Source organism: Onychostruthus taczanowskii, unplaced genomic scaffold (genome assembly GCF_017590055.1).
Source record: "Onychostruthus taczanowskii isolate IOZ18803 unplaced genomic scaffold, ASM1759005v1 scaffold101, whole genome shotgun sequence".
Classification (NCBI taxonomy): Eukaryota; Metazoa; Chordata; class Aves; order Passeriformes; family Passeridae; genus Onychostruthus; species Onychostruthus taczanowskii.
Genome location: NW_024496638.1, coordinates 2,403,138 through 2,426,385, shown reverse-complemented (window position 1 = coordinate 2,426,385; position 23,248 = coordinate 2,403,138). Strand labels below are relative to the sequence as shown.

General features: G+C 43.3%; 1 protein-coding gene across 3 annotated transcripts; it reads left to right on the top strand.

The window, feature by feature from the left end:
* Window positions 1-9,725: 9,725 nt before the first annotated feature.
* Window positions 9,726-22,436, top strand: LIN7C (lin-7 homolog C, crumbs cell polarity complex component). 3 transcript variants are annotated; one of them, XM_041411350.1, is made up of 5 exons: window positions 9,726-9,791; window positions 14,651-14,769; window positions 15,879-15,950; window positions 16,295-16,504; window positions 18,985-22,436. In XM_041411350.1, exons 1-5 carry the CDS (start codon window positions 9,755-9,757, stop codon window positions 19,138-19,140), a joined length of 594 nt encoding a protein of 197 aa, XP_041267284.1. In that variant the 5' UTR covers window positions 9,726-9,754; the 3' UTR covers window positions 19,141-22,436. The 3 variants fall into 3 exon arrangements, with proteins under 3 accessions (XP_041267284.1, XP_041267277.1, XP_041267292.1); XM_041411343.1 differs by lacking the exon at window positions 9,726-9,791 and adding an exon at window positions 11,392-11,537; XM_041411358.1 differs by lacking the exon at window positions 9,726-9,791 and adding an exon at window positions 13,249-13,377.
* The last annotated feature ends 812 nt before the right edge of the window (window positions 22,437-23,248 follow it).

Below are 23,248 nucleotides of genomic sequence, written 5' to 3'. Positions count from 1 at the left end.
AGCAGGGATTCATTCAAAGCATCTCCTCCATGGATCCACCTTGGGCAGCACAAGAGCCCAGCCAGGGCTGCACCCAAGATGAACCCAAATGGTCCCAAAATGCACGAGCGCTCACGGGGTCTCTCCCTGGGATCAGCTATGCTCAATCTGGACATTGCAGTTCAGTGTCCAATTCCAGCTCAGCCCCTGCACTCCCATCCTGCTTGTTTTTCTCTCTCCAGCCCACGGGGTTTGTGCTCTTGGGGCTGAGATTGGGATCATTTGTCCTTGGTGCCCAGCTGGAGCAGGAATTGTTTTGTCTCCCTGCTCTGTGCACAGAGCTCACCATGCCCTCATGTGAAGCCCAGACCCACACACTAAAGCAGCACAGAATGTGAAAAATAGAAAAGCTGAAACCTGAGGCATCAGTATCACCTGTCCAAAAATCCCCATGGTGATCACCCCATCGCTGGTCTCATTCTCTGCATTCTGCTTCCCTCTGTTTGTTTCTCAAGCCCCTCACTTGGAGGGGAGCCTGGGGTGAGCTCAGGTTTGCTGCACAGCCAGGCCCACCACAGACAGACACGTGCCCCAGATACAGACCATGGCAGGGCAAGGATGCTCCCTCTCCACCAGAACCCCCTGGAGAGCCCTGCATGGATGAAGCAGCTTGCAGGACACTGGAGCGAGGCAGGGGCTGGGTGGGTGTGTGCTTCACCAAGGAAGGAAGGAAGGCTGATTAACAGCTTCCCACAAATTAAAAAATGGGACAAAGCCATTCCTGGCAGAGAGGGTGGAATTTGCCCCAGGAAGGAGCAACAGGGGAAGTAGACAGAAAATCCCCTTCCTTTGGCCTTGGGAAGACAAGGTTAAGAAGTTGAAGGGCACTGGGCAGAACAGCTGGAAAGAAAAGGCAGAGAAACTGGTGGTGTTGGCTGAGTGAGTGTGTTTTCAAGAAGGAGAGAAAGAAGCACGAACAGTGCAGCCAGCCAGGGGGAAAACTCCCCTTGGAGCACTGCATGGACTGGCAGAGCTTGGATGCTGCTGAGCACAGGGGTGAGCTAGAGGCTCTGGGGCAAACACCGGGGCTGGCACGGGGATTTGGGCAGGAGCAGCCCCTGCTCGGGGCCTGCTGGTGCTTGCGTGCCCAAGTGTGTGCGGAGGAGCAGCGGCTCTGCAGAGGAGCAGATGTTCTCCGTGTGGCTCTTACGACATCCGCCGGGCTCCCGCTGGAGATGTGTGACCAGCCCTCCCCACCCACGCGCCAGCCCTGGCTCCAGGCTCCAGCACACAGTTATGCAAAAGCATCTGCTTCGTGCTGCTCCTGACAGCCCAACATATGTACAGAAATGAGCTTAAGAATAAAAATAATCCCGCTGCTGCTGCCTCGCCCAGAAACTCAGACCTGGGGCTCCAAAGTGCCAGATGCTGGCTTGGCAAGGCCACCGGCACTGAGAGCAGGGCACGGGGGGCTCCAGAGCTGCAGTCCCATCCCTCTCCCCCAAAATGGCCAGTGCTCAGCATCACACCCTGAGCAGCTCAGCAAGAAACCACTGGGGTGGCGTGCAGTAACTAAAGCTGGAATGTTAGTCACACCACCATCAGCACTTGTGTTTCCATCAGCACCAGCATAAGACACCAAAAACTTCCCAGAGGAAACTCCCAGCCACTGCAAGCAGATGATCAGTGCCATGACCAGTTAAAACCACTGTCAGAAACATTCAGTGCCTGTTGTTCATGCTGCAGCCAGCTGCAAAGCAAAAAACCCAGACCTGTGGGGTCTGGATAGTGCAGACAGTAATTGCTGGTTTAATTACAGCATAACTGAGGCATCAGTCCCATCTCTTCTGTTTTTCTGGAAAAGTCTCAGTTTATCTCTCATTATCTGAGAATTGATGACTCACACAGACACCAAAGAAGGTGGAAGAATAAGTATCCCTTTCATGAAAATGGAATAAATAATAACAAATACTTTTTTTGTCCTAGTGGGTTAGGTGACCTTTTAGGAAAGATTCCTTTCCTTTACCAACTCTATCTCATTTAAACATGCAGTTGTGTGCCTCTCATCTTTCTTTCTGTGTTTGATTTCTGAACCTCCCTAATTGCTGCCAAGGTTTGTGCCTGAGCAGGGATGGGAGAGGATGGAAATTCTGCTTTGATTTAGGCAGATGTGTTTGCATATTGTCTGGGTTACCATTTGCATAGAAGGGAAATCATCTCCGTGTTTCCTCGCTGAACCACGGGCTGTGGGAAATGTTAAATGCAGAAGAAATCATCAATAAATCACAGTGCTGTTTGAGCAGATCACCCTGGAAAGTGCAGTTCTTCTCAGAGCACTCCTGCAGGTCCCATGGCTGGCTGAGCTCAGCATGAAGTGCTGAAGGAATTCACTGGGATCTCACAGCAGCAGAAGGGGACAGAATCCCCCTGTCCCCTCTCTTCAGCAGGCTGGCCCAGCATCTCTCCTCGGGAAAATCCCAGGGGCTCCTTCCTGCCCTCAGTGAGCAAATGGGGCTAGCACGCATGGGATGAGGAGGCACCTGGCTCTGCTCCCAGAGAGGAGCCAGCAGAGCTGTCCCCAGCCCCGGGGCTGCAGGGACAGAGCACGCTGGGCACTGTCCCTGTGTCCCTGGGCTGGCATCCTGCACAGGGCACTGTCCCTGGGCTGGCACCCTGAGCTGGGCACTGTCCCTGTGTCCCTGGGCTGGCACCCTGTCCTGAGCACTGTCCCTGTGTCCCTGGGCTGGCACCCTGTCCTGGGCACTGTCCCTGTGTCCCTGGGCTGGTACCCTGTCCTGGGCACTGTCCCTGTGTCCCTGTCCCTGGCACCCTGCAGCTCTGCCTGCAGCTCAGCTGGAGCAGGGTGATCCCGATGTTCCGATGGTCCTGCTGTGCCTCGAGGATCCCATCCCTCATGTTTGCCCCTTTGTGCTGCCACAGAGCACTTATCAATTAATTCAGCACATATCAATTAATACAGCCCATATCAATTAATACAGCACATATCAACAAATATAGCACATATCACATAGCACATATCAATTAATACAGCACATATCAATTATTATAGCACATATCACATAGCACACATCAATTAATAGAGCACATATCAATTAATAGAGCACATATCACATAGCACATATCAATTAATACAGCACATATCAATTAATACAGCACATATCACATAGCACATATCAATTAATATAGCACATATCAATTAATACAGCAAATATGAATCGTATAGCACATATCAATCACATAGCATATATCAATTAATATAGCACATATCAATTAATATAGCAAATATCAATTCGCATGTCACATCATCAATTCCTGATTAGCATATCACAGCACTGTGTGAATCCCAGATACCACCAGATTTGTGGGAGTTTCACATTTCACAGATCACAAATTTGTGTGAATTTCAGAGATTTGTGTGAATTTCCTGTTTCACGTATCACAGATTTGTGGGAATTATTGCAGATTTGTGTGAATTTCACGTTTCACATACGACGGATTTGTGGAAATTTCACAGATTTTTGTGAATTTCACGTTTCAGAGATCACAGATTTGTGTGAATTTCAGAGATTTGTGGGAATTATCGCAGATTTGTGTGAATTTCACGTTTCACATACGACGGATTTGTGGAAATTTCACAGATTTTTGTGAATTTCACGTTTCAGAGATCACAGATTTGTGTGAATTTCACATTTCACACATCACAGACTTTATTAACCACAACAGACTTGTGTGGATTTCACAGATCTTTGAGAATTTTTGTGAATTTCCGCATATTCTCGTGGATTACCACAGATGTGCGTGATTAATTTCACAGCCGCCACTACTTTGTTATTAACAAACCCCGGGGTTGATTGACAGATGCCTCAGCCAATCAGATCTCTCAAAAGGGGAGGGGGCGTGGAGAAAAGACCAATGAGAGCGCAGAGCGGGCAGTTCGAACGCCCTATAAGGGGCGGGGCGCGGTCTGTCCCTCACGGCGCTGCCGCTCGCCCGCGGCCACCGGCGACGGCGACCTTGGGGCCAGGGAGGCACCGTGAGGCGCTGCAGGTGGCAGCAGAGCCGTGTGTTGGTGATTGGCACCGGCACCGTGCCGTGTGGCACCGCCGGTGTACCGGCGCCGTGCCGTGTGGCGTGTCCGTGTGCAGGGGCTCTCTCCTGAGGGCGGCTCGCAGCCCTCACACAGAATGTTCCGAAGAGGCCAGGCAGCAGCGCCCTCTTCGCAAAGCTTGCCTCCTGTGGGGTTTCAGCTGACATTATCTGAAGTTCAGGTGGCAAAAAAAGGGATTTGGACCCGGGGAGATTTGTGTCGTATTTGTTGTTTTAATTCATAAAGATTGTTTCAGAAAGGATGTTTTATTCCATTTTCCCTTATTTCACTAGCAAACCCCAAGATTTTATTGCTTCTCCTACACCTATGCTGTTTACCAGCACTGCTGATGTATAATGTGATCTCCCATGGTCTTGCCACTGTTTACTAAAATGTTTTTTTGTTTATTGAGCTTGGTTCTGCACTGGCTTATCACCATGGGCTTCGCTGGGTAGGCATGGCCTTGCTCCTTCCTTTTCGCTTGTTTATTAGACATGTCATACCATTGATCCACTTTGGATGGACTGTTTTCCTGTGTTCTGAAAATACACAAAGAAATGTTTCTGCCAAGGTCTGGCAATTGGGTAAGGAGCAATTCCTGGTTAGCAGGCATCTAGGGTAGAGTAGCATGTGCTGGAAATGGGATGAAATGACAGCTCAGAACTGAGAAGCACAAGGAAACCTCAGCAGTACAGAGGGGACAGCTGCTTCCCCTCCTCAGACACAGCATTTCACAGCCTGTGGGACAAGGCGCTCGGGAGAATTCAGTGTGGGTAGGTGCACATGGCGGGGCTCTTAGGCACATGGCTCGGGCAGGTGTTCCCGGGGTTGTGGAATGGAGGAAATGTCCCTGCAGGGGGACACCTGTGCCGTCCCCTCCCCACCACCGGGCAGGGCCGTGTCCCAAAAGGGGACAGGGCAGGGCAGAGAGCTCGCTCTGCTGCCAGCTGGTGCTCACCTTGCTCTACGAAGGACACCTGGCACTCTCTCCTCTCCTGGGGCCGGGTTCTGCCTGAAGTTCCTACAAAGGAAAGGAGGTGAGTGTTTTTCAGAGTTCAGAAGAAATCCTTTGGGTTTTGGCCTGGAATTTCTGTATGAGGAGGTGACAGCCAGCTGGCATCTCTGTTAGCATTGCTCTGCACAGGTAGCTCAAACCATGCATCTGGAGCAAGAGAGGGAAGGTACTTCCACTAAGTGGGCTGCCATTGATTTTCATATGGTCATAGGTATTAGGGAGGAAGAAGACCTATTAAATCATCCAGTCAGTATAATCAAGCAGAACTGCTCCCTGCTGGACACTTACTGGTGGTTTGTCAACTCCAGTTCAGGAAACTGAGTTGCAGTGTTCAATATAATGGATCCTGAATTTCCATTTAATATCAGTTTTCTTTGGTTTCTGCTTTTATATTGATGCGCTGATGGGCTTTATATTGATTGACTTTTCTTAGCGTAATGAGAACAAAATGCCACTTACCATTTAAGTCATTTAACTCAAACTAGCAAGCTATCAAGCTGGTTCCTCCCAGGGGAAAATCCTGAGGGCCAGAGCAGAGAGCTACATCCATACCGAAGGGTAGGTAAGAGAGATAGTTCTTCAAACATTTTAATTCATTTCAAAACAACAGGATAGAGTTACACAGCTGAATATGCCAACCAAGTCTTCAAAAATCACATGGAATGAAGCAAACAGAGCATTACGAACCTTTTGCAGTCTCTTCAGTGCTGAAGGTGGGTCAGCTGGTCCCTGTCCCACAGAGCAGGGACACACCTGCAGCTGCCTGTGTCTGGAGAAGCTTCCATGCTGTGGCAGTGCTGCTCCAGAGCTGGTTCAGTGCCTCTTCTGGAGCATCTGCTCATCACTCACGCAGTAAGTGTCCCTTGGTGCTTTCCCTGCCACTTCCTTGGCTTCCTGTATGATCACTAGGATAAACACTTTAGAACTGCCTTTCCACAAAACAGAGCCTTTACTGAGATGCCAGCTCGTCACTTTTCCCGGGGCTGTGACGTTCCCAGATAAGATCCCACATAACGTGCTGGGGAGTTACGTGTGGCAGGCTCATTCTTCACCCATGAAATTAAATCAGTGGCTGTTTCACAATGTATCAAATAACAGGGAAGATATGCCAGTGGGTGGCAGGGAATGCTGCTGAGTCACTGGATATTAAGCAATGCAGAACAAAGCAGACAAGGATTACATACTCTTTGGGGATGCCATGTCAAGGAACCATTTGGAAGCAAGCAGCCTGACACATGCAGGCACAGGCATCTGTCACCACAGCCAAGCTCTGGCCCAAGGCACGGGGGTGAGAACCTCGGAGCCAGTCTGGCTAAATTACCTCACCAGGGTCTTGTTACTCACCTGGGGCAGGCAACAGGAAAAGGCTGGAAAACTTGGTTTTACAGCAGAGCTACAAGTGCAGCTGCTTATTACCTGATTGGTTTTTTTTTTTTTTTTTTAGCTGGAATTTTTAAAATAAAGATATGTCCTTTTTTTAGCAAAATTAATACAGTCTGGTGCCTACCAATGTGGAAGTTTTTATTTGTATTTTCTAAACCTGTTAATGGATCCTTAGTTGCTGTATTTCAGCTCAAGTATTTAAACAAAATCTTTAGCACCTCTTCAGCTGAATTTTTTTTTTATATTCACTTCCAGAAATGCTAACATATTCCAGCATGAACAGAGTGTGGCCTCAGATGTCCTCATCAGAAGACATTAAAGGCTAAAGGTATGCAGTAATTTGGCTGTGCTAAGGGAACTTCCTCTGAAGCTGTTGCACAAATCCATTGAAGACAGAATGAAAAGAAATGAATGAAGAGGATAAGAGTGCTATTGACCAGATTTGGAGTAGGCTTCTTAGAACTATGCTTGCCACTAAGTTGCTGGGCTCAAGCAAGAATATCTAGTTAAAACAAGAGGTATGAAAGAGATGGAAACGCTGGAGCACTGGAGCAGTTCCAGAACAGGCAATGTCTTCACGATTACTTTATTCATCTTGAAAGAGGTGGCTTAGGATATTAATTTGGAACTAGAAGTAAGTGGGGGCTACAGATAGTTTTATGATTTCTGTGACTGATTATGCACTTGCCTCTTTCGTTGAGTGGAACTGTTTAATTTTGCATTCGCATGTCAATGTACATTCATGCAAAGACTGCAAATTACTGTTTTTACCCCATAAGAATGAAGAAATGAACGTGTGGTTCTTGTAGTTGGTTTTGATGTGAACTGAAACAAAAGCAAGCATTTAAAGGGGCAGGGGCAAAATGCAAAAAGCCAAGAGATTATAGAAAAATATTAGGAAATACACTAGTCCTGTGATTAGTGAGCTGACCTCAGACATGACATCTTTGGGTTTGACTCCCTGCTTTGCATCACATCTCCTGAAGAGCTTCCTAGCCACAAAATTCCTAGATATTCTGCAGTCTTTCTCTCTTTCTAGTTGGCCATTAAAAGTTTTAATCCTGGTTTCATCTTGATGCAAGTGAAAATAAGTACTGAGCCCTTTTTTTTCATTTAAAATAGATGACAATTTTTCCAACCAAGTCTGCTCCTTTGCATTCACTTCTGAACACATCAGGCTCTGGCTGGAGTGCCAGGTTTGGGATCTGGTTTTCCTGACTACAAAGAGTTTGTCATGTCAATGCTTAATCTGTCAGCATCCATTTATGGATTTAATTTTTCTTGAGAAAAATACAGCATGCTATAGACTCAGCAGTTCACTCTCTGTCTCTCAAGACAGACTTGGAACTTGCACAGTGGCTATTTCTTTAAGTACATTTTTTTTGTTTGAAGATAAAAACTACACTGAAATTCTTCTGCCATAGCAATGCCTACCTCTCCAACTTAAGACACTGCTGCAAAAATCAGGCAGTGCTGTAAAAATGCAGCAGGGTGCTTAAATGTTACCTCAGAAAGGAAAAAGCAAGTGGGTATGCATGGCTTTTTCTTTTTCTGTGCAACCTGTAGCTCTACTTTTCTTCCCTCCACTGGGGTCCTGCACTGGCATTCCGCTCCTTCAACTGGAATTTGAACCCTGTCTCCTGCTGCCTATTACATGATCAATATTCTTCTTCACAGATCACAACCTAGAAATCCAAACTTTGTTCTGGTTTGGGGTTTTTTTTTTTTGTTTTGCTGTGTTTTTTTCTGCAGGTATAAATCAGAGCAAATCGCTGGAGTGATGGGGTTTAAGCTGGAGAGTGCTATCAAGCAAACAGTGGCAGCACTGCTTAAAATTTGCTTTTCGTATTTTCTTATTCTTGTAATGTCATTGTCCAGGTCACTGGGTCTACAGGAAATTTAAGGCAGCCACTTTAACCTCTGAATCTTCAGTCTCTACTGAAGTCAGAATAATGGCACTTCAAAGGTATGTTTAAACATGTACTGTTATATATGTCCTTTGGAAAGTCTTGGGATTGATGAAATATTGCTGAACACTCATTTTTCTCCATAGGCTAATCTGTCAAAAGTCTGAGCAGGTTATTTAAAATTTCAACCACTTCTAACAGAATGGTCATTCCTGCACCACTGATAGAAACATCTGGATTTTATTCCGGAAGCATTTTACAATTCCGGCTGCTAAAACACTTTTTCTCGCCGGAAACTAGTCTGTGAAGGTTTAATTTTGTTCACCTGCAAAATTCCATTTGTATGACCTTTCCATTGAAATGCACATGCAGCAGCCCTCAAACTGAGAGGAGCTGACAGGAAAATAAATCACAGAGAGAAGGGAGTACATCACTGCCACACTGGCGGACACTTTGAGACCTGCTGAGAACTATTCTCTTTCAAAGCAAAAAATAGAAAACGCAGACAAAATCAAAGCCAAATGGGAAGATTTATACCTCAGAATAAATTAGGGGCATACAAATACGTGTTCTGAAGGAGTCCCCTACTCTTTTCCAGAAGAAACTCACACAGTAAGTATGTCATGCTCGTACTTGCAGTGATTTAAGACAGATGCTAAATTCAATGCATTAGCCCCACAAAGAGATTAAACTGGTGCCAAACAGGAAATATAAAGCACGTCTCGCATTTCACATGGGCAGGAGGATATTTATATGTGTATGTACTTGTAGATATAAAAATATATCTATTATGCATGATATATATACTGTTTGCTATATATTGTCTAATTTTGTACTGTCTATAATATGAATTATATAATACAGTATTGTATAGTGGACCTATAGAGTTTGAATGAAGTTGCAGAACTCTATTGTCTCCTTTGTGGACAGAGTTTTTTCTGCAGTGTCAAAAACCTTGCTGAAGTCCAGGTAGTCACCATTTCTCTCTATGGGAGTCTGTATATGTACGTTGATTTAACATTATTTATCTATTTAACATATGTGTAAATCTCATCTCCAGGGTGCACAGACGGATCTGCCCTCGCAGCGTGGCGTTATGTCCTCAGTCACGCTGAGGGGAACAAAACGGAAAGGACATTTTCCACTGAAACTGCCATCAGGATCTGGGCATCGCGCACTCCACAGGAATCACGTCCAGGTACGCTGGCGAGCAGCCGGGCAGCGGCCGGCCCCGGCAGGGACTCGCTGCTCGCCCGGCACCGGCGGCCCTCCCGCCCCTCACGGGCTCGGCCCCTCGGCCGCCTTCGCCGCCCCGCCCTTCCGGCGGCGCCGCGTCACTTCCGCCGGGCCGGGGAGGACGAGATGGCGGCGCTGGGCGAGCCGGTGCGGCTGGAGAGAGGTGAGCGCGGCCGCGGCCCGCACGGGCGCTCCTCCGCTCTCTGCTCCGCGGGGCGGCGGCAGCAGCGGCCGTGCCGTGCCGCGCTCCCGGCCTGCCGCAGGAGCCGAGCCGCTGCTCTCCGCCGGGCGCAGCCGCGGCTGATTCGAACGGCTGATCGGATTTGAGCAGGGTGCCGTCGGTTCTGGCTCTTGGAAGCGTTTCCGTGGGGCCGACCTCTTGGGCTTTGCTTTGTGCAGCCACCGGAGGCTTCTCTCCGTTTCGGTTTGCGGCTGAATTTCCATGGGGGCACTCGCCTGGGGCCTTCTGTAGCTGTGTCTGCTCTGCCTTCGCTGCTGGTAACGCTTCAGCCTGCTCTTACTCAGCTTGCTGTCTCTTGGTTTCTGCTTCTCTCTTGGGAAAGCTTCATCTTGAGCACAACAGAATTCTTAGAGTTCCGAGTTCAGTTGGTTAGTGTTAGGAGTAAGAGTTTACTTTTTTCACAGAGGACGGCTGATACACGCAGGGGTCCCGCTACACTTGTTCATTATTGTCTTCTGTTACTCTCTGATTCATGTTTTCTAGTATGTAGTCTTAATTTATTGTTAATACATGCGGTGTGTAACTGAAATTAAGAGCAAAACAGAAAGTATAGAACCTAGTTGAGTATTTTTGTGTAGCGTGTTTGTGAGATTTATCTCCAGTTTTTTAGAAGCAATTATAAATTTCCTTCAATGTGATGATCTGGTGCTGCGTAAGGCCCACAGATGCTTTTATTACAATATAGGTTATTGGTTTGTTGGTATGGATTTAGGACAGTAGGGACTGGAAAATGAATTTTACATGGGAAGTTATTATTGATAATTAGAAATCATGTTTTTGAAAACAGGAGAAGTAGAGGTGACTGATTGCTCTGACTTTTTCCCCTACCATTCCCACTAGCACCGCCACTTTTGCTCTTGGTGCTAGATGTATTTTTGTGGATGTATAACACCCTGTCCATACCCACTTTATTTTTCTGGTACTATTGTGTTACCTCCTGAAGAGCTCCGTTTTTCTTTTTTTTTTTTTTTTGCTAGCCCTGCTTCCCATTCCACCCGGGAACCCCTTGTAGTGTGTGAGTTGGCCTGTAAATAGTGAGTTATGTAAGGCCTCTGCTTCACGCAGCTCATCCACTCTCTGCTCCAAAGCTTGTTAATTAGGGCAGCTGCTTCAGCAGTGGATTAGTTGTGCTTGGGAGGTTGCAGATTTAAGGCTCAGGTCCCATCCTTCACCTCATTACCCTGCCACTGTGCTCTGTCCCTGAAAACAAACAAATCTGCAGAGTTCTTTCGGGATCAGTGAAACAAAGGAGCTCTTTGGTCTTTTTAGGGAAAGGAGAAAAAGAGAGCCCCTTATAATGGACCCACAAAAGCAGGAGCCTTATCTACCGAAATAAGTAACTGTTAATTGTGCGGGGATCACTGCACTTAACCTGATGATGAGTCATAATTAGCTTGGAAGTCGCTAATGGCGTTGGCATGTAGCATAAGAAAAGAGAGAATCCTGTAGAAATGAGCTGATTTTAAGTCGTTACTCTTACCGCCAGGGCGACTAGAAGTTCTTGTGTCTGTTCTCCTCCGAGCTGGGTTGCAAACACCATCGCCCACAGTCACCAGAGGGCAGGAATGAAACCACAGTTAACGTTTCAGTTCTCGTTACGGTTGAGTCGTGGTGTGCTAACTCCGCTCACAGCTCAGCGTCTGGAATGCTTGTGCATATGCAGTGCAGGTTGGTTAATCAGGAGTATCCCTGAGGATGCTGTGTTTTGGTCACGCATGCCGTCCTGCTGGCTTTTGCCCCCCTAAATTCACTTAGTTTAAATGTTTCTTTTTTTTGGGATTTCAGTCTAGTATTCCAAAATATGATTCGTGAAGAGCAGGCAGTTTGGTATAAAAAGGAAGAAAAGGTGAAAAGAAAAGCAAGTTTTCCATTATGTATGGGTTCTTTTTTACAGTTAGTTTTATGGTTTGGGGTTTTTTAATTGTCCATCTCTGGAGTTACATCTGCATTGATCCTTGTTGAAATCCATTGTTGGATCACTTGTGTACTATTCATTTTGGTCGCTGGTGCTGAACCGTTGGCTAAGCTATGGTGTTCATATTGTGAGGAAGACAGCTTTCAGCTGATCATATTCCAGCTAGTCATTCAGGAGGAAGCAAATGACCTCAACACAGTAGTCTACAAGCTTTTCTTGAAAATGAGAGAAGGTGTGTTTTGCCCCTTATTCCCAGCAAAATTCTTTTTCCTAAGGCAGTATTGATGGGAGATGGAATGCTCAGCTTTTGACCTGTGGTGTCCAGTGCAGTAGAAGAAAGTTGCACTTCCACGCTGGTGTAATGGGATCCTTTCAATAACACACAGCAAAACAGCTGCTGGGAACTGTGTCCTGCTGATGGGATGTGTTGTCTCTATCTACCTGAGTAAGAACTCCAGTGTGGTAGATGATTTATTGAGTACTGAGGCTCTAACTTCCATTCTGTGTCTGATTGCTCTGAGTTTTTACTTTATAGCAATAGTTTGGTCCTTCAAACTGAAAACACTTTTTTATTCAAGTGTGTCCTCTGCATTAGTTTAATCTAAAATGAATCCACTTCAGTGTGTCCTAATCACTTTTGGAAAAGCTGATTGTGTGTTCTTAGTCTGTAGTTAATGAAAGACACTGGTTCCCAAACAAACCAATTTTACCGTAGGGTAAAAAGTGCTGTGCCATTAAATGTTTTGTCCATTAAGAGATGCAGGTAGGAAGCATGTCTGATTTAATGACAAAACATGAGGGTAAAAAAAGAGAAATTATCTCTTGGAATTCTGGTCTTCATTGCTACAGCTACTCCTTGTATCAGTACATGGTCACCATTTAAAGTTTCTTGCAGAATCCTAATCAAACTGATAGCAGGTTTGTACTCCTTACATCTTAACGTGGTTCACAGACCATAGGCTCAAGAATGGCTACATGGAGCTGTGGTCTTTATGTGCATGTAACCATCATTTGTCTGAAAACATCTGCAAGTATTGAAATGGTAGTGGTGTTGTAGTTGGTAGATTTGCCAGCCATTTGTCATTAATACGTGGAGTGTTGTCAGGCTGGAAGTGCTGCCACTGCCATTTGATCATAGCTCTTCTTGATGAATGAAGTGCTGCGTTAATCAGTACTGCTGTTGCTGAACACAGGGGTTACTAAGAACATTGGTGATTTTGCATCATCTAGAATGGCTTTAATTTCACCAGCTGTGTTGGATTTTGAATGAAATACAAAATATATCTTGGGAAATAAGCTTTAAATGTGGGAGGCTTTTTCATTTTGCAGTTATACAAATAGTAGCTGTGAAAAATGTGTTCTCTGTAGAACATGGGATTATTAGTCGATAATTTAGGTTTTGATACTGTGTTGCTCTAGGTAGCTGATGCTTGTAAATCTTGGCAATGCTTGCCAGAAAGCTCCAAGTTCTCATGGCACATGGAAACATTAACTACCATCAGAAATAATTTGAGTCTTGGGGCTGTGGTACTTGAGTGTTTTCCCATGAAGGATTTGTTTGCAGTGCGTGGATGGCCAGTCTGTGTGGTTCAGGTATGCCTTGTTCAGTCAACTGCATGACCTGGTCCCGATCTAGAGGTTTGTGGGGTGTGTCTGATAATTGCTGTGAGGGGACAGAGCACTGCTGTGGGCTGTGTCCTGCCAGTGCAGTTCACCCTGACTTCAGAACATGCACCCTGCTGCCTTCTCATCCTGTTGTGGAACTGCTCTCTTTTTACACTTGTGTTCTAGAGGTTTGTGCCTTTTGCATGTCCTCTGTGCTGCCATGATGCCACTGAGCAGATGTGCATGCTCATGAAAAATGAGTACCTAGAGGTTAATTACAGAAAAAAGGAAGTAATGTCTTTGGGACTAGCAGTGTTCCAGACTTCATCCTGTTCTAAAATGATCTGTGCATAATTTTATATAGTAGCTTAATCACTGCTTTTTTAGTCTTCCTGATAATGAAAGTAATCCTTTCTATCTGCTTCTCTAAGAGGGTGTTCTAGTTCTGTTCAAGGACTTCTGTGTTTCAGAATAATCACTAATGTAACAGTTTGGAAGTGCAAGTGAGGGATGTGAATGTATTCTGCTCTTCTGGTGCTGCCAAGAGAATGTCACATTGCATTCAGTGCCTCGCTTGAGTCATTCTGGTCTGGAGTCAAATCCTTCATGGAGTTTGTTACACAGAGCAGCATTTATGAGAAAATGGACAATGTGAACTCTTGGGAACAAATTTCAAGGAACTGAAAGAGGTTTGGGGTTCAGGATTCTAGACTATGGAGATGTCTCTCAGCTGAGAATATCAAAAGGAATTCTGCTGGTTTTATAAGCATTTGAGGAGGGAAAATCAATAGGCCAGATCATTTTCAGCCCTCTTCTATGGGCAGTATTGAGAATACCTTACTGAACTAATTTTTGAATATAAAAGGCATGTTAGACAACATACTTGATAATATTATAGCTGGTGTTAGCAAAATGCCATGAAGCGTACACTACCAATACTTCAATACTCATACCAATATTTCAGTCCTTTGAGGAAAAATTGGATAGTTTTTGCAATATGCAATATCTGTGATAGCTGCAGATATGTTACAAGGTTGTTGTTGTGGCTGATTTATAACAAGCTGGAAGTGGTGCTTTATTGTAGCATTTTGTAAATACATAGTTTTATGGGTAGCAAAACCTAAAGTGTAGTTTTAAAGTGTATGCAAGTGCACACACACAAACTGCTCCATTAACTTAATTAAAAAAAAAAAAAACAAAACAAAGGTACCTTCAGATTCCTCAGGCATTCCTCATTACTAGTGCTTTATTTTTTTCATAGACATCTGCAGAGCAATTGAATTGCTGGAAAAATTACAGAGAAGTGGAGAAGTGCCACCACAAAAGCTACAGGCATTGCAAAGGGTTCTGCAGAGTGAATTCTGTAATGCTGTAAGAGAGGTAAGTGAACTTGATGTAAGCAGTTACCTTCAGGTAAAGACCAGTGTGATTTACTTTTTTCTTTTTGTACTCAGTGCATTCAGCTGATTTTGAACTTCATAAAGCAGCATTTAATTTACAGAGCTTAACAAAACAAACCTTATTTTTAGGTAATTTCAAAATAAAATAATTTGGGACACCTTAGGTGTATAAAATAACGGCTTGGTGACAAATCACTTCTTAAAGGTTATTTTGAGAGTCGGTCCTTACTGGCAGCTAACAGGATGTCATCCACTTGGTATGTAAGAATAGACAAAGTACCAATTGCCCATGTAAGACAAAGTACCAAATGGTTTTTTTTGAGCCACATCCACACCATGTTTAGGTGGAGTCTTGTGCTGCATCATCTTCATCCCAGGTATTGTTTTGGAGACTTCTAGGTGATTGGATGTGCCTTGCTATTGCTGTTGCTTATGTTAATACTGATGATAACAGCTGGGTAGATTTTTAAAAAACCTGTTTGTAGACACATGTGTCCTCTTGATGTTTTCATGCCATTGAGGACACTGTACTTGTTGCTTAGCAAGTACAAATGGTTGGCAGGGAGAGGAGATGTGGGTTAGCCTGCAGTGCAAGCCCCTCCTTAGCATTAGTATTCTTATGGTCTCTGTGTTTTCAATCCTTTTGAAAGGATGAAGATAGTTAGTTGCTGAAGTTGAAGTAAAATCTGGGAGCTTTTGGGGAGGGATGGGTGGTCAGCAAAGCCTTGAAGAGCTGCCCTGAAGTGCTTCTGTGTGCATCCATGTTGAACAGTTCCAGCTGGAGTCAAGCAGGAGAAAATAGCTGGAGTGAGGCATGGCAGCCCAGCCATAAGCATTCCCAAAGTCCTGGTGAGGTCTGAGCACTGTGCAAGGAGGGGAGCCTTAGGCTGAGACTGAGCAGCAAAAATACTGAGAGGGTTGTTCCTTCCTGGAGTGTTAGATGGCCTGTTGGTGTTGTGAGTCAGGGAGTAACATTAGAGGTGTGTGCTTTTAATGTAGGCACTTTTGAGTTGCACCTGATATTTTGTTACATTACCTAAGCAGGGAAATATCAGTTTTACTCATATTGAAACTGTTTTGTCTCTAAAGGTGTATGAACATGTGTATGAAACTGTGGATATCAGCAGTAGCCCCGAAGTCAGAGCTAATGCAACAGCCAAGGTAAAAGCCAAACCACAACTTGCAAAAAATAAACTAGTTCATTACTTCAGAAGCAGAAGATATATAAAGTTCAGAAGGCTATTATCTAGATGTCTGATAAAATGGATAAGCTTAACAGGATATTAAAAGGTGTAACAAGACTCGTGGCTTTTAAGTTTCTTTCACTTCAGTTTTATTCTTAGAGTTATGAATTTTTCATGCTGGTGTTGGTATGTAGGGAATTGTCTCATTTGTCTTAGCCTGTAAGTACTTTGAGATGAAATACGTTTTCAGCCTGCTCACTGTGTCTAGCTAACAGGACTGTATTTAATTTCCTATAAATGAGAAAATCTTGTTTCTCACAGGCCACGGTAGCTGCGTTTGCTGCTAGTGAAGGTCATTCTCATCCCAGAGTGGTTGAACTACCCAAAACAGAAGAAGGTCTTGGCTTCAACATTATGGGAGGCAAAGAACAAAATTCTCCAATTTATATCTCTCGAATTATCCCTGGAGGTATAGCTGACAGACATGGAGGCCTGAAACGTGGAGACCAGCTGCTTTCTGTAAACGGAGTGGTACGAGCTGCTTTTCTCTTCTTACGTAGCAGTGGCTGCTTGTTTCCACTTGAGGGGGCACAGAGAACACAGGGCACAAGCTCCTTGTGTCTTCTGATCTTGGCAAAACACTTTGTTTTTGTCCTCCCAAATTTTGGCTTAGGTTTCTGTAGAGTTGTGTGCATTGAGAGTTTTAGGATTGTCTTGGTTATCTGTCTCAAAAAGGAAATGTGCTACCTATATCAGTATTTCAGATTCTGAGGGGTTATATAAATGTAGTCAGAGAATTTTGTAAAATACAAACTGCCTTCCTTTGTCATTGAAGTTTCATGATGCAGATTTTTACTAACAGAGTTTTTTGCACCTTCTGAGGTAGGTAGGAAATTATGCTGTGTTACTTTTGGCTGACCAGATTCTCATTTTTCCCATAGTAAAAATGCTACTGCATGATGAAAGTTGTAATGAGATGGAACTACAAGGTGGTGTTACCTTGTATGGTATTTTTTCCTTCCACTTAACTATACTGAGCTTCAGAAGCAAGCTTTTTACTGTATTTTAAGAATTATGTGTCTGAAGTGCTGATGTGAATTTTTTTTTAGTAAGTATCCTCTTCTGAAGAATTAACAATATAAAAAGTAAAACAAAGGGAGGCTGGAAAGGAAAGGTTATGGGCAGGGTTTGACTTGAGACAGCTTTGAGTCAAATGCATGTAAATATCTCCCAAACACTTGCTTTTATTTACAGAGAGGCTCTATGCAGGCTTAAAATTAATATGCTTATTACATCTGTAAACCAAATTTTATTTTGAGACTGAGGGTCAAATTAGATTCTGGGGGGGTTTTGACTCTTGAAAGGAATAGTGGCTGGGTACAGATCCGGGGTGTCTGTACTCGAGGACTCCTGGCTGGCACAAATCTCTGACTATTACCTGGGAGTGCAGCTGTCCTTTACAAGAGGCACAAGGGAAATCAGCTGTAGTGATGCAACTGTGCCTGCCTTTGCCTTCTGCTATCGGGGAGCATTGAGGAACTGGTGCCAAACTGTCCTCAGATGGGTCCTTCCTCACCCACAGACTTACAGACAGCAAAAGCACCACTCCACCCAAAACTGACCCTGATCATCAGGCAGCTGGTACAGCTAACAGTGGCTCTGTGTGCATGCACATGTATAAATACATATAGCCCTTGCGAGAATACAGTGAGTGCAGAAATTGCTGTTAAGAATGCTAATGTAGTCAGAAAAATCTTTGTCATCTGATATTTACAGATGGAATCCTGTCACCATAATATGTGACAGGCATTTTCTTGTGATTGTAATTTATACTCCAAAAAGAATAAAAGAAAATGCCACTGCCAAGACTGCAGGGAATATGACTGAGAAACAAGTTTATTTTTTTCAGGTGGGAGATCTTAAGCATACTCCAGAATTTAGGTGTTTTCATAGAATTAAACAGAGCTTTACAAACCTTTTATTACCTTTTATTAAACAGAACAGCCTACACATCCACTTGAATAACAAAAATGAAGACATTCAAATGTATGTGGTTGTCTAAGTCTGATAGAAGAGAAATAACTTGGGGTTTTTTTAACTGTTGTTTTTCTTTCTGTAAGTAACTTTATAGTAACGGGGAAACCCTCCAATCAACAGGTACATCACCTGCCTTCTAGCTTCTAATAGCACCAGTGGGAGGTAGGCTTGGAGTAGTCCTGTCATTGTGTTTCCTAAGTTTGGGAGAAAGAAGTGTTGCTGATAAAATATGTGCTGTGCAGGAATGTGTTGGATGCCATTTTTGAGAACCGTTGCTTAAAAATTGTAATGAGATGAATCTAATGTAATTCGAAGAAATTCTGAGAGTTGGTATAGGAAAGCATTTTTATTGTGGTCTTCCTGAGCTGGGTTAGGCTGTTGATAATGAGTTTAGAGGAAATGAACTGGAATGGTGTGGGTTTACTGAGAGACACGTGGGGAAGCACTTAGGTAAGCAGCACACTGCATGTTAGCTGCTCCATTGCAAGCAGCCAGCATGCACTGCTCTGCCTTGTTGTGAGGCAAGGTAACAGCAAGAAGGCAGCTATCCTGCAGTTGGCTGTGCCAATTTATTGAGCAAATTGAGGGTGACTGCTAAATTTAAAATGCATGCAAAAGAAGAAAAATAATAGTAAATTTTAAGTAAGTATTCTCCTGAAGCTTTTGATTTTTGAGTGTAATTTCATAATTGACTACGGTTATCATTGCAGAATTTAGTTGTTTAGCATAAATCTAAAGATTTTTGCATTATTCTTTTGCTAATGCTAATTAGCATTTTTATCATCACCTCACGTGGTTTGTTTAAACATAAGTCCTGAAATTGCATTACATTGTTCTTATGCAGTCCTGAAAATAGGGTACATGTATATAAATATAGAAATATAATTGCTTATACTTACATAGAATTGTACAAAGAATGTAAAAATGAATTTTGAGTTTGGCTTCACTAACACTGACTGGTTTGTACTTCACAGAGTGTGGAAGGAGAGCACCATGAGAAAGCAGTGGAACTGCTGAAGGCAGCTCAAGGGAAGGTTAAATTAGTTGTGCGATACACACCAAAAGTCCTGGAAGAAATGGAGTCCAGGTTTGAAAAGATGAGATCAGCAAAACGAAGGCAGCAAAATTAACACTGTGTGCAATAACTTAAAGAGAAAATATATATTCCTTTTGCATTTTGTAGTTTCTTTGTGACTCAGTTGATCCAATGCCTGTCATGAGACCTTGTCCTTTTTGTAGAGTTGTGGAACAGTTGAGGTTGGAGGGACTGGATCTAGTCCATGCCCCATTGCCCAGCTGAGAGGAGGGCCAGCTGGAGCAGGTTGCTCAGGAGTGAGACAAGCTGGGTTTTTAAACATCTCTAAAGGATGGTGTCTCCAGAAGATGTCTGGGCAGTATGTTCCGGTGTTTTGCTCTCCCTTACACTACAAAGATCCATTCCTGTGTTTAAGTAGAGCTTTGTTATTTCCACTTGTGCTCCCTTCCTCTTGTCCATCACTAGATTTACTGGGAAGAGTTAGGCTCTTCACTCCTCCCTCTCAGGCATTGACACAGGCTGGTGAGGTGACCTGAGCTTTCTCTTCTCCAGGTGAGAGAGACAATCCCAGCTCTCCTAAATTCTCCTTGTCTGTAAGATACTCCAGTCACTTAACCACCTCTGTGGCCCTTAACTGGAGTCACTCTTGTGTGCCCATTTCTGTGTTGGACTGGGGAGCCCAGAACCGGACCCAGCACTCGAGCTGTGTCTCAGGAGGGCTGAGCAGAGTGAAGAGTCCCCTCCCTCAGCTTGCTGGCAGTGCTCCTTCAGTGCACTCCAGGGGACTCTTGGTTTCTTTGCTGCAGGGGCCTGTGGTGGCTCATGGCTTGCTGCTGTTCTCTGCAAAGCTGCTCTGCAGCTGCTCAGTCCCCACTCTGCTAGTGGACAGGGCTATTCCCCCGTGCAGGACTTTGCACTTTTCTTTGTTGACCTTTGTGACTCTTGCTTGCCCATTTCTCCAGCCTGCTGAGTCCCTTTGAATGGTTTGCTGAGCGTGATGTGTGCCAGCCCCTGGGTTGATACTAAAAACGTGCAGGAGTGTGGCCCCAGCAGGGCCCTGGCTGCACTGGTGGTGACTGGCACCCAGCAGGACGCTTGGCCACTGATCACAGCAATGCCCAGCAGCTCAGCCAGCTCCAGAATGTCTGCAGTCTCCTTGTGCTCCACGGTTCAGGAGGAATGTGTGGGTTTAGAATGGCCTAAAATGCCCTGGGAAAGCATATATGGTGATGTTTCTCTTGGCTTTTTTTGTAAGTCTTGTGTCAGACTTTTAAGCAAGGTGAATTTACAGATTTTTCAAAGGCATTTAATAAGACATAGTTGTACAATCAGCATCCTTTTTTTCCTGCTTTCTTTTGACATTACTTAGTTTACAATCTGCTGGGGGTTTTGCTAACTGATTTTTTTAAAGAAAGAAGATTCTTATGTAGCAGTATTTTGGCACTTTTCTTAAGAATATGTTGTATGTCAACTACAAAATGTAATCACAATCTACTATGTAGCTGATAACACCAGATTTTGTAATGTTTTTGGTAAGTACATTGTTTTTACACTTCTGCTAAATTATAATTCACTACTCTGGAAATTGTATTACCTCTCCTGTAAATAATTTACAGTTGGTGTTCTTATATAGTGATGTTGTAATAGCCAATATTTACAAATTTGCAACAATCATTCCTGTAATTTACATTATTTTGTACCAATTTTAAAGCAGTTACGGGGAAAAACATGATTGCTGTTTGCAGTTCTGGATTGACTCTCTAGATGTATTTTTATATTGAGAAACAGAAGATATTTAAATGCAGTGCAAAAAGAATTCCAAATGTTCCCCTGACTTTCTGCTGTGTAAAAGAATTATTCATCTCTAATTGTCATGCCATTCTTGTCTTTCTAGTATCTTTTATTGTAGTCTTATTTCCATGTTGAATGTATTGGTTCTGGAATTGTTAGTCCCTAAATTACTGATTGTTAGAGTCTTGTATGCCAGGTTCCTGTGACATGTGAACTTGTCTGGGGTTTTCACTGCTTCTGACTGGGGGTTCTTGTTTGTACTGCAGAAGTACAACTTCACAACTGCTAAACAAGGGCATCTCCGTCTGTGGACAAGTACTGTCTTAGCTCATGGATTCTTGATGGTAGCATGGGTTTTGTGTACCATTTGGAAAATTTCTGGACAGAGATCCACTTTTTGGAATCTACCAGGTTTGATGCTGTACTTGTGTAGTTTAGGTTCTGGGTTTGGGTTTTAAGCTACACCTTTAGAAGAATTAACTTCATTATCTACTGGGTATCAGTTCACTTGTATGGCAGCTATGAGTACATCCTAATTGACTGTTAGTAATTTGATTTTTAGAGGCTTAAACTGACAAGTGCAGTTCTTGCTATGTGGTTAATCCCTAGTCTTATTTCACGTGAAGCAATATGTGAAAGAAAGGAAAAGGTTAGTAATCTAAAAATGACAGCTTGAAGCTTGTGCTTTGTCGGTTGATCTATTTGGAAAAAAAAAAAAAAGGGGTTGCTATAGGCAAGTGAGAAATGTGATTGCTTTCTGCATGTTTGTAAGCATGGTAAGCCTGCAAAGAGACGTTTGGGAGATACTGGTAATTTGAAAATGCAGTATAAATATTTATCAGTTAGGTGACATTGAGCACTGAATTGCATGGTTGGTTTCATGTCATAGGCCTCTTGCAGAAGGCCTCATGTTGCTGATACCACCATGTTGAATTGTATATTTTTATGGAACAACTAATGTTTAAAGTATTGAGACCAAAATCACTAGTTAGACCAATTGTGGATGTGTTTTAATTTAATTGTTAATTAGTAGAGATATGTTTTAGAGCCATATATAAATATATATATTACAGAAAGATATGGATACAAGATAGGAATGTTCATTTTACAAACTGTATCCCTTGTATTACTGAACAAGGTGTGTTTTGTTACTCTAATGGAATATTTACTTCACTGCAGCTAGAGCTGCTAAATGCAGTAGCATTTTCATTCGGAATTGTAGCATTTGCTTCTGCTTTGGCAGAATGTGGAGAGGTGTACCTGGGCATATAAATAGCACGTGTAGAGTTTGATAAAATGTTTTTAAATTGCAGTAACAAAAAAATCAATAACAGCCAAGTAATTGATAATCATCTTTGATGCTAGAAGAACCCTTTATTAATAAGGGGAGGATCAATTAAAATACTCCAAGAAACTGCATCTCTGTTACTACTGAGCAGTGCCTGTACTGTGTTAATCTGCAGTCCCTACACACTCCTCATACATGGATATGCCAACATATTAAGAAGAGCTGTCATTTCTGCAATGACTTCTGCATCTGTTGCTGCTGTGAAGGATCTTTGGGTTTCATCAGCAGAAAAATAAAAATTCAGTCTGACACCATCGTGTTTGTGTGTTTTTCTTCTGCCTTTCCATTTTGAGTCCAGGTTCCAGACTGCTTTAATTGGCTGTTTATAGTCTCTAGGGCATAACATAAACACCTGGGTGTGTGTGTGGGCATCCAAAGAGAAAAACTTTAAATCGCTGCTTAGTTTGTCTCCAGATGGCTTTTGAATTGTCCCTTTTCTAACCAGTGTTTGGTGATTTGCTGGGGAAAAACATCTATAATAGTTAGAACCTTTTGCATTTTTGAGAAGTCAGCTGCATAAACTCTTAAGATGCACATTATTCTGAGTCAGTACCTTTTAGATGTTTGAATCAAGTATCTCATTCTAAGTCAGATGTTTGAATTGTTTGAATCAAGTATCTTAGGTAATGAGATGCTGCATTTCTGCAAGTTCTTCGAAGGACAGCTTGTCAGTATAGTGTTTCTGGAGTTATGAACTGAGATTAACAAAGAGAAAATGCTTTGAATGTAAAACAAGTTGGGGTTTTGTTGATTTTTTTTTTTTTTTCAAATTTAAGTAGGGGACTATGAATTGAAAGTACATGGAGAAATGTTACGTAAACACTTGATGTAGAGGATAGGAAATAACACATGCTGAGTTTTATTTAAAATCCGAATAGTTACCATGCCCTGCCTTACGACAGTGAACAAAGTCAAAAAGCAAAAGTTGGAATTGAATTGGTACAAGAAAAGGGTGGTAGGTAAACACTGGAATTCCAGGGAAATGGTGGATAAGGTGCAGTTTGAGTAATTCTTTGTCTCCTAAAATCCTGGTGAGAAGCTGGTTTCAGAGGTAAGTCTGGGC